The following is a 15,792-nucleotide window of genomic DNA, read 5'->3' as shown; positions in this document are numbered from 1 at the left end:
AAGATTCTCGCTCCACCCACTCTATTGGGGCAGCTCCATCAGGCCTCAGCTCCTATTACATCAGGCTGCCTGAGTGAGAAAGATGGGAAGCAGAAGACTCGCTCCATCAGCTTTGTTGAAAGACCAGCTCCCCCCAGGCACCTCCTGTCCCTAAAAGTATCAAGCTGATCATAAGAACAGCTGTTTTAAAAACCAGTGCCTGAGTTTGATTCCCTCCCCCCACCGTCCCTTTTCTCTTATTTATGTATTTAATAATAATAATAATAATAATTTATACCCCACCCATCTGGCTGAGTTTCCCCAGCCACTCTGGGTGGCTTCCAATCAAGTGTTAAAAACAATACAGAATTAAATATTAAAAACTTCCCTAAACAGGGCTCCCTTCAGATGTCTTATAAAGATAAGATAGCTCCTTATTTCCTTCACATCTGAAGGGAGGGTGTTCCACAGGGCGGGCGCCACTACCGAGAAGGCCCTCTGTCTGGTTCCCTGTAACCTCACTTCGCGCAATGAGAGAACCGCCAGAAGGCCCTCGGAGCTGGACCTCAGTGTCTGCGCTGAACAGTGGGGGTGGAGACGCTCCTTCAGGTATACAGGTCCGAGGCCGTTGAGGGCTTTCAAGGTCAGCACCAACACTTTGAATTGTGCTCGGAAACGTACTGGGAGCCAATGCAGGTCTTTTAGGACCGGTGTTATGTGGTCTCGGCGGCTGCTCCCAGTCCCCAGTCTAGTTTCCGCATTCTGGATTAGTTGCAGTTTCTGGGTCACCTTCAAAGGTAGTCCCACGTAGAGCGCATTGCAGTATACACCGCCCTGTACCCTGGGTCTCAGGGTGGTTCACAGAATAAAATCAAGATATAAAAACACAAAACACATAATAAAAATGAAAACAACGACCCAGTAGCTCCCTCCCCCATCACATTTTAAAAGAGCATAGGACGTAAATCAGATCAACCAAAAGCCTGGTTAAAAAGGAACACTTTTGCCTGGCACGTAAAGGTTGTATAATGAAGGCACCAGGCAAACTTCCCTGGGGAGAGCATTCCACAGAAGGGGAGCCACTGCAGAGAAGGCCCTGTTCTTGTGTTGCCACCCTCCGCACCTCTTGAGGAGGAGGCACACGACGGAGGGCCTCAAAAGGTGATCTCAGGGTCTTGGTAGGTTCATATGGAAAGAGGCAGTCCTTGAGGTATTGCGGTCCTGAGCCATTTTAAGGCTTTTTAGGTCAAAACCAGCACTTCCATGTGTGTTGTGCATTTTTAGATTCTAAGCCTACAAGCAGGGACTGTCTTGTTCCAACTGATTATACGGAAGCCGCTCTGGGAGGCTGGGTTTTTTTGGGGTACAAATCCCCCTAAGTAAACAAATAAGATTTGCACAGTAGGTTGGTGGCAGAGCCTTCTCGTGTTTTCTCTGCGTGTACCTTCATGACCTTTTTGGGGGGGGCCCTCCCCTGTTTTCCACCAGGCCACCCCCCACCACGGGATGTATTCCAGGGAGGAAGAGCTGCTGAGGGAACGCAAACGGCTAGGGGTCTTTGGGATCACTTCCTATGACTTCCACAGCGAGAGTGGCCTCTTCCTGTTCCAGGCCAGCAACAGCCTTTTCCACTGCCGGGACGGAGGCAAGAACGGCTTTATGGTGAGCATGCGTTAAAGGCAGCAGCCGTCCCACGCTGTGCTGATCCACAGCGCTTGGTAATTGTTGGTAAACTGCCCTTGGGTATGGAGGCTCTCTTTGCTCTCCTGTGCTTATCCACAGCGCTTAGTAATGGTCAGTATGCAGTCATACCTCCGCTTATGTATCCCTCTTTTGGTTTCTCCTTTCTGAACCTTTCCATTTTGTCTACCTTGAACCTCTGAACGTTCAGCTTCATGGGAGGTGCACGAATTCTAGTACTTTCAAAAAAGGGAGGAAAACTTTCTCCCCACTCTCCCTGCGCCGTGGAGAGTTCACAGGCGTGTGTGCTGCTTGCCCGCAGGTGTCTCCGATGAAGCCGCTGGAAATCAAGACGCAGTGCTCAGGCCCCAGAATGGATCCCAAGATCTGCTCCGCCAATCCGTCTTTCTTCTCGTTCATCAACAACAACGACCTTTGGGTTGCCAGCATCGAGACGGGGGAGGAGCGGAGGCTGACGTATTGCCAGAAAGGTGAGTGCTGTCTATAACACTCATGTCTTGTGTGGAGGGGGAAATAAATATCCCTGCCTGGTATTTGTTCTGCCTGGTGCCAGATCAGCCTCTAAATTACCGTACTTTTCGCTCTATAAGACGCACTTTTCCCCTCCTAAAAAGTAAGGGGAAATGTGTGTGTGTCTTATGGAGCGAATGCAGGCTGCGCAGCATTCGCTGAAGCCAGGAGAGCAAGAGAGATCGTCCCCTCTTGTTCTCGTGGCTTCAGCGAAAGCAACGCGAAGCTCCCGTTGCACTAAGGAGGCTTCGGGAGTTTTCCGCTCTGCGCAGTGCCCCTTCAGTGAAGCGGGAGGAGAAATGGAAGGGTCACCATTTCTCCTGCTGCTTCGCTGAAGGGGCGCTGCGCAGAGAGGGAAAGCTGCGCAGCGCCCCTTCGGCGAAGTGGCAGGAGAAACAGAGTCCCTTCCGTTTCTCCTCCCGCTTTGCTGGAGAGGCACTGAGCAGAGAGGGAGAGAACATTTTTTTCCTTGTTCTCCTCTAAGGTGCGTCTTATGGTCGGGTGCGTCTTACAGAGTGAAAAATACGGTAATAAATTAACTTAGCTGGTAAGTTAAGGCAATGTTGTTGGCATCTGTCTTGGGAGGCAATGCAGGAGATGAAGTCAAACTGTTGGAAGGCTGCAGCGCCTGCTTTGAAACCGATGCAGGAGAGACATGCTTTGTTGCAGTTGGGACATATGAAGGTGTCCTGTTGGGCTGCTGCAGAAGCACCTCTGGTGTTTCCTCTCTCTGTTCTCCTCCCAGCAACCTTTCCTCCTCTGATCACTGCTGTGGATGCCACGACCTGACTTTCTGTCTCCAGGCACTGTGGTCCTTTGGGTTGATACTGCCAATCCTTCATGTCTTGTTTGCAAATACCAGCATGGTTAATGGTCTTGTCCATAGATTTCCCAAATGGGAGGTGTACAATGACCTCGGGGCCCAAGCCTAGCCTTTCTGTCCCTTGTATTCAAATAATCCGATATGGTAGCTGAAGAGAGCGGGAATTCTTGTGAAACCGATTCCCATGTATCCTGTAAATCAGAATTGTAATCCTTAGAGCTTAGAGCTTTTTGGAGGGTTATAAACATTTGTTCAGGTTTGTTCAGAACCCTGTAGGCTAGTCAGGTGAATAATTTGAAGACAAGGCGAGTTGAATTTTAAGTTCGTGGCCACCCCAAAAGCAGAGAGACATGGAAGAGAGACCTGGCTCGGTCATTTTATTTATATCATAAAATGGCCTTGACTATGAGCAAGGCATAGGGATGCGGGTGGCGCTGTGGGTTAAACCACAGAGCCTAAGACTTGCCGATCAGAAGGTTGGCGGTTCGAATCTCTGCGACAGGGTGAGCTCCCGTTGCTCGATCCCAGCTCCTGACAACCTAGCACGAAACCTAGTTCGAAAGCACGTCAAAGTGCAAGTAGATAAATAGGTACCGCTCTGGCGGGAAGGCAAATGGCGTTTCCGTGTGCTGCTCTGGTTCGCCAGAAGCGGCTTAGTCCTGCTGGCCACATGACCCGGAAGCTGTACGCCGGCTCCCTTGGCCAATAAAGCGAGATGAGCGCTGCAACCCCAGAGTCGGCCACGACTGGACCTAATGGTCAGGGGCCCCTTTACCCTTTATGAGCAAGGCTGTTTCCCTTTTCCTTAGGGCCCGTCGGAGAAAACCACTCAGGGCTAGGTGATCATAGCCAGCTGTGCTAGGTTCAATTCGCTGGCCCAAACTCTGCCTCCTCTCTCCCCACTGCAGGCTTATCCAGCGTGCTAGATGATCCCAAATCTGCAGGCGTAGCCACGTTCGTCATTCAGGAGGAGTTTGACCGGTTTACGGGGTACTGGTGGTGTCCCACATCTTGCCAAGAAGGTGAGTGCTCTGGGCACCTAGGCCACGCAACGATCCTACCAGCACTTAGATCAGCCTTCTCCCATCTTTTGTTCCCAAGTGTTGTTGGACTACAACTCAGATCAGTCCTTGACAGCATGGACAGCTATCAGGGAGGATGAGTTGCCTTTTCTCTCAAAGCCCCAAACACAGCAACCTTTTCTTATAGGGGAGCCACTCCATCCCCATTACGCAGGTGGCGCTGTGGTCTAAACCACTGAGCCTCTTGGGCTTGCCAGTCGGAAGGTCAGCGGTTTGAATCCCTGCGACGGAATGAGCTCCTGTTGCTCTGTCCCAGCTCCTGCCAAGCTAGCAGTTTGAAAACACGTCAGCGCAAGAAGATAAATAGGTACCGCTGTGGCGGGAAGGTAAGCGGTGTTTCAATGCGCTGCTCTGGTTTCCATCATGGTGTCCCGTTGTGCCAGAAACAGTTTAGTCCTGCTGGCCACATGAACGAGAAAGCTGTCTGTGGACAAACACCAGCTCCCTCGGCCTGAAAGTGAGATGAGCGCCGCAACCCCATAGTCACCTTTGACTGGACTTAACCATCCAGGGGTCCTTTAAAGGTAAAGGGACCCCTGACCATTAGGCCCAGTTGCGGATGACTCTGGAGTTGCGGTGCTCATCTCGCTTTATTGGCCGAGGGAGCCGGCGTACAGCTTCCAGGTCACGTGGCCAGCATGACTCAGCCACTTCTGGCGAACCAGAGCAGCGCACGGAAACGCTGTTTACCTTCCCGCTGGAGCGGTACCTATTTATCTACTTGCACTTTGACGTGCTTTCGAACTGCTAGGTTGGCAGAGTCCTTTACCTTACTATTATTATTATTTATTATTCATATACCACCGTTCAACTGAAAATCTCAGGACTGTTCACAATATATAGATACAGGATAAAAGCACAAAATAAAGAGTTAAAACAAAAACAAAGCAAAACAATACACCCTCAAACACATTTAAAAGGTCTTAAAATATTAATCGGCCAAAGGCCTGGTGGAAGAGGAACTTTTTCGCTTAAAGATGTACAATGAAGGCACCCAGACAAACCTTTGGGAGAACATTCCACAAACAGGGAGCCACCACAGAAAAGGCCCTGTTCTTGTGTTGCCGCTCTCTGGACCTCTTGTGGAGGAGGCACACAAAGAAGGGCCTGGCTATTTGACGGCTTCCTGTGTTTGTGTTCAGTCCAGCCTTTTGTTCAGAGCAACAAGGGCTGCAGTCTCAACTTTATTTTTAAAGGGAGGATTTTGGGCACAGAGTCTGGGTTGGTTTATGTAGGGAAGGGCAGTCCTTGAGGTATGGCCCATTTTCCTGAACCTTTTCCAGCTCTACAATATCCCTTTGGAGGCGAGCGAGTCCCATAGGCTAATTGTGTGCTGCATGAATAAGTACTTTTACCTGTCATCAGTTTCCAAATTGAGCTTTCATGTGGCATAGAAGCTGCTTCCAGGAACATAGCAGAATAGAGCACAAGTTTAGCACTTATTTTTGTGATATTTTGCAAATGAAAATTCCCCCCACCCCCGGAAGCAAACAACATGGAAATGACGGCTAAGCCTGCACCATGTTTTACATTTCTGGAAGTGGCTTTTGTGTCATCTGAAAGCTCAAAACACAATGCAGAAATTAGCAGTTAGGGAAAAACCTTGGGAAAATGGGATAAACTGCTCTGCAAATGCAGCCTTGGACCACAAGCTTCTAGACATGGGAGCAGGAGTGTTTTCCTTGGAGAAGTTACAGATAGGTAGCCGTGTTGGTCTGCCATAGTCAAAACAAAAAAAAATTTTTCCTTCCAGTAGCACCTTAAAGACCAACTAAGTTAGTTCTTGGTATGAGCTTTCGTGTGCATGCACACTTCTTCAGATACACTGAAACAGAAGTTGCCAGATCCTTCTATATAGTGAGAAGGTGGGGAGGGGTATTACTCAGAAGGGTGGTGGGAATGGGTGATTGGCAGATAGCTGTGATGTTGACGACTCTTAACGACTGCAATAGGTCTTACAGGAAAAAGCAAGGGGTGAGAAGGTGAAAAATGGCTTTGTCATGTATAATGAGATAAGAATCCAATGTCTTTGTTCAGACCAGGTCTCTCCATGGTTTTAAGTTTGGTAATAAGTTGCAACTCAGCAATTTCTCTTTCCAATCTATTTCTGAAATTCTTTTGGAATAAGACAGCTACTTTGAGATCTTGTATAGAAGCTTCTGCACAGGGAAGCCCTGGATGAAAGGTCTCCTGGTCTGAACAAAGACATTGGATTCTTATCTCAGACCTATTGCAGTCGTTAAGAGTCGTCAACAGGCTCATCACAGCTATCTGCCAATCACCCATTCCCACCACCCTTCTGAGTAATACCCCTCCCCACCTTCTCACTATATAGAAGGATCTGGCAACTTCTGTTTCAGTGTATCTGAAGAAGTGTGCATGCACACGAAAGCTTATACCAAGAACTAACTTAGTTGGTCTTTAAGGTGCTACTGGAAGGAAAAATATTTCCTTGGAGAAATACAGCAGCAGTTTCCTGCCGCGCATTGCTGCATGCAGAAGAAGTCTGTGTTGCACAGCCCTCCTCTTGTTGAGTGGGCCACGCTCCAAGGTCAGCGTGTGCAGGAAGAGACTGCTGGGAGGAGCTGCCTCAGAATTCACCTCCCCATCTCGCCTCCTCACCCTAGGTCCCGAGGGCTGGAACACGTTACGAATCCTCTATGAGGAGGTGGACGAGTCGGAGGTGGAGATCATCCATGTTCCTTCTCCCGCCCTGGAAGAAAGGAAGACGGACTCGTACCGCTACCCCAGGACAGGTCAGTGGGGGAGCTGTGGGGTGAGGATGAAGGGGGCTTGGAAAACCCCACCAGGCAGACGACACCGCCTTCTGCCTCTGATCCTTTTAACCAGAGGTGGCCGGAGTTGAACCCGGAACTCGCACAATTCCTTAGGAGGCACCTCCACTTTCTTGTATTTCTCCGTGGATTCTGATTTTCTTCTGGGAAAGCCAGATCATTTAAATTTTTGCCGCCCAGTGGCCGTTGCAGTTGTTACTCACAAGGGAAAAAAAATGCAAGGCAGTCCAATAGCAGGTTTTAGTGTTGTAATCTTAGGGTGAAGGGTAATATTGGTGGAGATGTCATTCCTCCTGTGCTATTGATCAGCCAAGAGCTGTGCTTGCCCCCCTCCCTCCAGCTCTGGAAGAATCCGTGGCCAGAAAGAAGAGGAATGTCAAGAAGATTGGAGGAAATTTAAGGACTATTTGAATAAATATTGTAATATTAAAAATTAGAAGTTACTTGAAAGTACCAAACAGGCCTAGGATTAAATTAGGATTTACTTAAATAAATGGGATTTAGAACATTAAGAAAAGTGAAGAAATTTGATTATAACTGGAATATTGTGCTCTAATAATGATATTGGAAAGCTGTTACATTCACATCCAAGGGAATTCAGAAGGGAGGGACTAGAGGAAGTCAAGTAACATTTTTGTAAGGTTGGTTTGTTTGTGTTGTTTATCTGTTTGCTGTTATTTTTTACAGATGTATTTTTTTCTCTCTTTTTTAGTTTTTGTTTTGGTTTGTTTTTTGGTTGTTCAACGTTTGTTGCAGTATGTGTTATAATTGTATAAAACTTAATAAAAAATATTGGGGGGGGGAGCTGGGCTTGCCCTCTTCAACCTGTTGGAAAACGCCCTGGGGTGCTCCTGCAGCCCCGCTTTCTGAGCATCCTCCGGTATGCGCATCTCTGGAAAAGGCATCTCCCTTCTTCTCCAGTGCGCTCAGCGACATATACCAGATGGTATATGCACACTACACTTCTGGCATTACACAGCAAGAAGCGTGAGACATTGTAGAGCTAATCTACGTACCGTATTTTTTGCTCTATGAGACGCACCAGACCACAAGACGCACCTAGTTTTTGGAGGAGGAAAACAAGGAAAAAAATATTCTGAATCTCAGAAGCCAGAACAGCAAGAGGGATCGCTGCGCAGCGAAAGCAGCGATCCCTCTTGCTGTTCTGGCTTCTGGGATAGCTGCGCAGCCTGCATTCGCTCCACAAGACGCACACACATTTCCCCTTACTTGTTAGGAGGGAAAAGGTGAGTCTTATAGAGCAAAAAATTTTATCTACACACTTTGTACAGACAAAGCATTATGGCGTCTCTCACCAGCTATGAGAGAAAACAGAACAAAGTAAAAGCAAAAGTACAGCCCAACAGTACAGACAGTGGAAGAGAGATAAGGCTGTATTCCGTTCCCACGGTCTTCCCAGACAGGCATGTGATTGACACCAATCTCATCTGCAGCATCAGATGCGTGAAATACTAACCCAACCTACATGAAGGGCAGTGAGTGTTAAAAGCGTTCATCTCAGCGGCCTCCTCATGTCCTCCTTCCCCTCCATTCCAGGCAGCAAGAACCCCAAAATCTCGCTGAAGCTCGCTGAAGTTCAAGTGGATAGCCAAGGGAAGGTAAGGGAGCTGGGTTCCAGTTTGCTAATTGTCTTTGACTTCTTTCCTCTCGGGCTTTCCTTTGCAAAGCAAACTCAAAAGCAGCTCAAGGTATTAATAGCACGGCACCCCGAAAGGAATTAAATCCATAACCAGAGGTACCACTGTAGTAATGCCTCGAACTTGGCCCAGTAGCAAATCGGCGGCTGGTGCGAATTTCTGAGCACAGCTGTTTTGTGCCAGCAAGACTCGTGTCGGCAGCCAGTCGCCATCTCTTAGCCTAACCTACCTCCCAGGGTTGTCGTGAGGATGCAAGAGAGGAAGGAGGACAACCTTGTGCACCACCTTGGGCTCCCCTGGAAGAAAAAGGCGGCGCTCATAAATGTAATAAATAAATAAATGTTTCCTCATGTTCAGTATATACCGTATTTTTCGCCCTATAGGACGCACTTTTCCCCCTCCAAAAATGAAGGGGAAATCTGTGTGCGTCCTATGGGGTGAATACAGTGGTGCCTCGCAAGACGAAAAGAATCCGTTCTGCGAGTCTCTTCGTCTAGCGGTTTTTTCGTCTTGCGAAGCAAGCCCATTGACGGATTAGCGGATTAGCGCTATTAGCGGCTTTTAGCGGCTTAGCGGATAAGCGGCTTGGCGGCTTAGAAAAAGGGGGGGGGAGGGAAAAAACCCCGCAGGAACTCGCAAGACATTTTCGTCTTGCGAAGCAAGCCCATAGGAAATTCGATTTGCGAAGTACCTCCAAAACGGAAAACTCTTTCGTCTAGCGAGTTTTCCGTCTTGCGAGGCATTCGTCTTGCGGGGCACCACTGTACAGGCTTTCGCTGAAGCTTGGAGAGCGAGAGGGGTCGGTGCGCACCGACCCCTCTCGCTCTCCAGGCTTCAGGAAGCTATCAGCAAGCCTGGGGAGCCCGTGGGAGTTCCCGCAGGGCTCCCTAGGCTGTGGATAGCAGCCTGGCACGCGGGGCACCCTGAAGCAGAGCGCCCCGCGCGCCGGGCAGACATCGACCAGTCCCACAAGCTCGGGGGACAGCGGGGAGGCACAGCACCGCCATCCCGCTGTTCCCCGACCTGGTTTTGGGAGGGAAATAAAGGGGAAAAAATTCCTTTATTTCCCCCCCCCCCAAAAAAATAAATTAGGTGCGTCCTAAGGGACGGAGCGTCCTATGGGACGAAAAATACGTCTGTAAAATAAATCAAAATTCGTATAAACAGTGCACCAAAGCCCATAACATAGAATTCCGCTCGCTCAGCATTCACACCTCTGCTTCAGTCCACTGACACCTGCATGCATTCAGCCACACTTGGAACTTCCCAACAGGTAAAGGTAAAGGGACCCCTAACCATTAGGTCCAGTCGTGACCGACTCTGGGGTTCCGGTTCCAGAAATCCCCTGGGCGCGTAGAGACGAAGGCCGCTTTACAGCACTGGCATCATAGAGATGGAAGGGACCACTAGGGGTCATCTTGCCTTAAGTCCCTGCCACGCAGGAACCTTTTGCCCCATGTGGGGGTGGGAACCGCCCCCCCCCCCCGAGATGAAGAGTCTCGTGCTCTACCGGCTGAAGTACCCTATCTGTTTCTCCCACGGCCTGATGGAGCGGGTGCTCTCAGTGGTGGGTTAAGTGGAGGGACGCGGGTGGTGCTGTGGGTTAAACCACAGAGCCTAGGGCTTGCCGATCAGAAGGTCGGCGGTTCGAATCCCTGCGACGGGGTGAGCTCCTGTTGCTCGGTCCCTGCTCCTGCCCACCTAGCAGTTTGAAAGCACGTCAAAGTGCAAGTAGATAAATAGGTACCACTCCGGCGGGAAGGTAAACGGCGTTTCCGCACGCTGCTCTGGTTCGCCAGAAGTGGCTTAATCATGCTGGCCACATGACCCGGAAGCTGTACGCCGGCTCCCTCGGCCAATAAAGCGAGATGAGCGCCGCAACCCCAGAGTCGGGCACGACTGGACCTAATGGTCCCCTTTACCTTTTTAAAAAGTAAAAGTAAAGCGAGTGGCAACTTCTCCCCTCTCCTCCTTCCTCTTTGCAGATAGTATCTTCCCAGGACAAGGAGCTGGTGCACCCCTTCTCAACGATGTTCCCACGGGTGGAGTACATCGCACGGGCCGGCTGGACCCAGGATGGTAAATAGTAAGTGGACTTTAGTAGGTGCAGTGGGGAAAGCAGGGAGCTCCTTACCCCTGGCCAGACCCTTTGTCCATCTCGCCCAGTGTTGTGTGCCCTTACGGGCAGTGTCTCTAAGGTCTCAGCAGAGGGAGAAAGAGGTTTTCCTCACCGCTGGGCTTCTCTGTTCTTTTTTAACTGGGGATTGAGCCTAGGGGCTTTCTGGATGCAAAGTGGATGTCTTGCAGCTTCCCACTGTGGTTCATCTCCTTGTGTGTCTCGTGTCCAGCCTCCTGCCTGAGACGTTCTCGCAGATTTAGGGCTCATCCGCACTTCCATTCAATCGGAACAAAACTGAATCACGAGGAGGGATTCTTGGTTTGCTGCTGTTCTTTATTTTTTGCTATGTTATTTTGTGGTTTTATATGGTGATTTTATGTTGGGAACCGCCCTGAGATCTGCGAATGAAGGGCAGTGTACAAATTTAATACGTTGTTGATGTTGTTGTCGTTAATTCAATTTATATACAGCCCTTTTTTGAAAGATCTCAGGCCAGTGTGCAACATTAGAAACGTCACAAAACACCAGTGATAAAAACATAATGAAGACATAGTCCATGTGTAGGCAAACTGAGGCCCGGGGGCCATATCTGGCCCAATTGCCTTCTAAATCTGGCCCGCGGACGGTCCGGGAATCAGCGTGTTTTTACATGAGTAGAATGTGTCCTTTTATTTAAAATGCATCTCTGGGTTATTTGCGGGGCATAGGAATTCGGTTTTTTGTTTTGTTTTGTTTTCCCCCAAAATATGGTCCGGCTCCCCAACAAGGTCTGGGGGACAGTGGACCGGCCCCCTGCTGAAAAAGTTTGCTGACCCCTGGTATAGTCAGAAGCATGTCATGGAATTCTTCTCAGTATTGATCCAGAGCATATTCCAGCGTATAGGTAGCAGGGCAAACAACCTATAAACACATTGCAGGATTCCCAAACAAAATAGACCAGAGGCAATTAATATTTCATTCAGCAGAGCTTTGCTGCTACTGAAGGCAATGAGCATAATGGTCACAAATCCTATACATGCAGGACTGGCACTGCCAATCAAATCCACCCTGAAGGAGAGGCTACCACCTTGTGAGGCTGTCCATTTTTTTGGGTCTCCCAGTTACGAAATATTGATTCTCCCACTCTCTTCCTCTCTGTGTCTCTCTCTGCTCAGTGCCTGGGCCATGTTCCTCGATCGGCCTCAACACCAGCTGCAGCTTGTCCTGTTCCCCCCTGCACTCTTCATCCCGGTTCCAGAGAGCGAGGAGCAGCGCCAGGAGTTTGCCAAAGCTGTGCCGGGGAACGTCCACCCCTTCATTATTTACGAAGAAGTCACCGATGTCTGGATAAACGTAAGGGGGCGGCGTGGGCTGGAATGACTGGAGTTGGGTGGGAAGGGCCTAGCCCCCCTACCTCCTCCCCCTGCCTTTCGCTGCTGTCTTGGGAAAGTAAAGATTCCTCCCCTACACTTTTATTGAACACACACACATACACACGCCCCACCGACATGGATCCCTGCACAGAGGCGAAACACTAGGCTTTGCATGCAGAAGGTCCTACATTCAGTGTCCAACATCTCCAGGTATGGTGCAGACAAGGCTTCCGTCTGCAGCTGCCAATCAGTGTGGGCAGTCCTGCGAGAGATGGGTTTATGCGCTCCTAACTGCGGTAGCGGCGGTGCAGCAGAGGGGTTTATTCTCCCATGGACCTTTTGCATCCCCCAAAATCAGGTTGTTGGTAAGGTTGCACCAGAGTGCCTTCCGATCTGGCTGCTCTGTCCTGAATCAGAAAGGTCTGGAAGATGCTCTGGCACTTGTCAGCAGGGTCACGCCAGAGTCCTGGGTGGGAAGACGCTCTGGCAAAAACCTCCTGACAAGTGCCAGAATGAGAGCCTTTCATTTGGAGCAAAAACTGGGACAGGGACGCGGGTGGTGCTGTGGGTTAAACCACAGAGCCTAGGACTTGCCGATCAGAAGGTCGGCGGTTCGAATCCCCGCGACAGGGTGAGCTCCCGTTGCTCGGTCCCTGCTCCTACCAACCTAGCAGTTCGAAAGCACGTCAAAGTGCAAGTAGATAAATAGGTACCGCTCCGGCGGGAAGGTAAATGGCATTTCCGTGCGCTGCTCTGGTTCGCCAGAAGTGGCTTAGTCATGCTGGCCACATGACCCGGAAGCTGTACGCCGGCTCCCTCGGCCAATAAAGCGAGATGAGCACTGCAACCCCAGAGTTGGTCACGACTGGACCTAACGGTCAGGGGTCCCTTTACCTTTTAAAAACCGGGACAATAGGAGCAGAGAAAAGGGAACAATTAAATCAGCCAGTTGCAACAATGGAGGTGCACCAAGCAAATATGAAAGCAAAAGCAGGAAAAGCACCTGGAACAGATGGTTTGACAGCAGCATATTATAAAAAAATAGAGGAATTCTTAATAACACAATTGAAATTGGTAATGAATAGAATTTTAAAATGTGGAATAATACCGGCATCATGGGAAGAAGCTTTTGTCGTGTTGATACCAAAACCAGGACAAGACCTGACGCTAATTAAAAACTATAGGCCCATATCGCTGCTGAACAGTGATTACCAGATATTCGCTGACATTCTAGCCAACAGATTGAAACAATTATTAAACGAAACTATACATAAAGATCAAGCTGGCTTTTGGGGATGCAAACAGAAGTCGGTATTGGCTTTTGTTATTCTGGATGTCCCGCTTCAAATGAGACAGTTGGGGGGGTACTCTTTTTTTCTGCACACAAGGCATCTGCTCAAGTCACTGAGTGCAGCTTCCCTTCACTTCTGAGGGCTCCGAAAATGATGTCAAGAGGCCTGGGGCCGCAGGACAGGCAGCGCGGTGTAGTGGTTAGAGTGTTGGACTGGGAGACCAGGGTTGAAATCCTCACTTGGCCACCGCTCTCGCTGGGTGTGTAGGTGTGTGGCCTTGTGGGCCAGCTGCTATGCTCTCAGCCTGACCTACCTCACAGGGTTGTTTTGGGGACCAAATGAAGAGAGGGGAACTCCTTGGAGAAAATGGTGGGATAGGAATGTACTGTGTTTTTCGCTCTATAACACGCACCCGACCATAACACGCACGTAGTTTTTAGAGGAGGAAAATCCGTAGGCATGCCACCCGCAGGCATTCCCTCCATAACACGCACAGACATTTCCCCTTACTTTCTAGGAGGAAAAAAGTGAGTGTTATGGTGCAAGAAATACGGTAATTAAGAATAGTAAAAATGTTTCTAGAGCCCCAACTCCCCACCCCAACAGACCACTTGGGTCTTGGCAGGACTACTTAATGGTTTTTCTGCCTTCTCTAGCAATTGCACTGCGCTGTGCTAGAGGCTGTGTGCTTTTCAGTTGCCTTTTTATTCCTTTATTTCTTGCATACTGTTGTTTCATAGAATTCAGATTGCAGCGCAGTAGAATGCAGTGTCAGAAGTAGGAGAAGCAATGAAAAACCAGTATAGGGTGACTTTTTCTTGCAGCGGGTGTACTGTCTCCCATTTTCAATGAATTCAGTAAATTAAAATAAAATCACAAACCCACAGACACGCCACAGGCCACGTGAATGAAGTTTGTGGAGCTTTGGTCTGGCAGCCCCTGGCCTAGAGGCTAGTTTGCCCTGTGAATGTCTGGAATCCACAGGCATTTGGGAGAGGCTTTGGCGTAGCTTTCGAGACAGTGGCCACCCAGCAGGAGGCTCGTTTGGCCTGTGTGGAGAGTTTATACCAGATGATGGTTTGTGTTAATGGCTCTGTTCTCTTAGCTGGGAGCCTAAGTCACCCCCTGTGTTTTTGAAGCGCTTCAATAATCATCCATTCCTAATTTTATTTGCATGCTTGTTTTTCCGCCCAAAAAAGAGAGAATCCTGTTCAAAGCAGTCTGTAGCAGACGAAACAGGAATGCATCTCAAAATCAGCTATCACAGGAACACTTCCATCATAAAGCAACAGAAAAAAATTTAAATAACGTACAACACACCCCAAACTTTTCAGTACAGTGGTACCTCAGTTTACGAAATTAATCCGTTCCAGAAGTCCGTTCTTAAACCAAAACTGTTCTTAAACTGAAGCGCGCTTTCCCTAATGAGGCCTCCTGCCGTCAGTGCCCTTCTACCGTTCGGATTCCGTTCTTTAGACTGAGGTAAAGCTCTCAAACCGGGACACTGTTTCCGGTTTTGCGGAGTTCGTAAACTGAATCGTTCTTAAACCAGACTGTTCTTAAACTGAGGTAAAGGTAAAGGGACCCCTGACCATTAGGTCCAGTCGCGCACGACTCTGGGGTTGCGGCGCTCATCTCGCTTTATTGGCCGAGGGAGCCAGCGTCCAGCTTCCGGGTCATGTGGGCAGCAGGACTAAGCCGCTTCTGGTGAACCAGAGCAGCGCACGGAAATGCTGTTCACCTTCCTGCCAGAGTGGTACCTATTTATCTACTTGCACTTTGACTTGCTTTCAAACTGCTAGGTTGGCAGGAGCAGGGACCGAGCAACAGGAGCTCACCCCCTCGTGGGGATTCGAACCGCCGACCTTCTGACTGGCAAGCCCTAGGCTCAATGGTTTAGACCATAGCGCCACCCGCGTCCCAAACCGAGGTACCACTGTACTGTAAATTTAACATTCAACCATGTTACACCTCCTGGCAGTAGCCAAAATAACAAGGAAGCTTGGCGCTTCCACCTTCGTCCGGGAAAGATGCCTGCCGTGGTGTTGCTCGCGGTCCTTCTCTTGCCAAAACTTGCAAGGCTTTCAAACGTGGAGGGTGGGGCAGCTGGAAATGCCTCTCCCGTGATGTTGCTAGCATACCTCCCCTCTCTTCCGGGCAGGTCCACGACATCTTTTACCCTTTTGTCCAGCCAGAGGGGGAAGAGGAGGAGCTTTGCTTCATCCGAGCCAACGAGTGCAAGACGGGCTTCTGCCACCTGTACAAAGTCACGGTCGTCCTCCGGCGGGGCAGCTTTGACTGGACGCAGCCGTACGTCCCTAGCCAAGGTGAGATCCCAAGAGCTGACTGCCTGCCGGCAGTGCTAGTCTTCCGGGAAAACTTTCTCCCACGGTTCACCTTGACTGTTTTCCCAGTAGCCAAGAGCAGTTGAAGGGGCAAATCTGGTTGACAACAACAGCAACAACAAAACAACAACAATTT

At 49.5% G+C, this 15,792-nt stretch overlaps 1 protein-coding gene across 2 annotated transcripts in view; it reads left to right on the top strand.

Annotated features, from left to right (window-relative positions):
• The window catches only part of DPP9 (dipeptidyl peptidase 9), a 49,144-nt gene that overhangs the window by 15,377 nt on the left and 17,975 nt on the right, over window positions 1-15,792 (top strand). For both annotated transcript variants that reach the window (XM_083594445.1, XM_083594446.1), the window contains 8 exons: window positions 1,468-1,641; window positions 1,982-2,150; window positions 3,922-4,035; window positions 6,723-6,851; window positions 8,448-8,509; window positions 10,534-10,634; window positions 11,822-11,999; window positions 15,473-15,638. In XM_083594445.1, the coding sequence (XP_083450571.1) occupies window positions 1,468-1,641; window positions 1,982-2,150; window positions 3,922-4,035; window positions 6,723-6,851; window positions 8,448-8,509; window positions 10,534-10,634; window positions 11,822-11,999; window positions 15,473-15,638 (1,093 nt within the window). The remainder of the gene's footprint in view (window positions 1-1,467; window positions 1,642-1,981; window positions 2,151-3,921; window positions 4,036-6,722; window positions 6,852-8,447; window positions 8,510-10,533; window positions 10,635-11,821; window positions 12,000-15,472; window positions 15,639-15,792) is intronic.

This window comes from Podarcis filfolensis (genome assembly GCF_964270895.1).
Source record: "Podarcis filfolensis genome assembly, chromosome: 18".
NCBI lineage: Eukaryota > Metazoa > Chordata > Lepidosauria > Squamata > Lacertidae > Podarcis > Podarcis filfolensis.
Note: the sequence above shows the minus strand (reverse complement) of the source record. Positions and strands in the feature narration are given on the sequence as shown.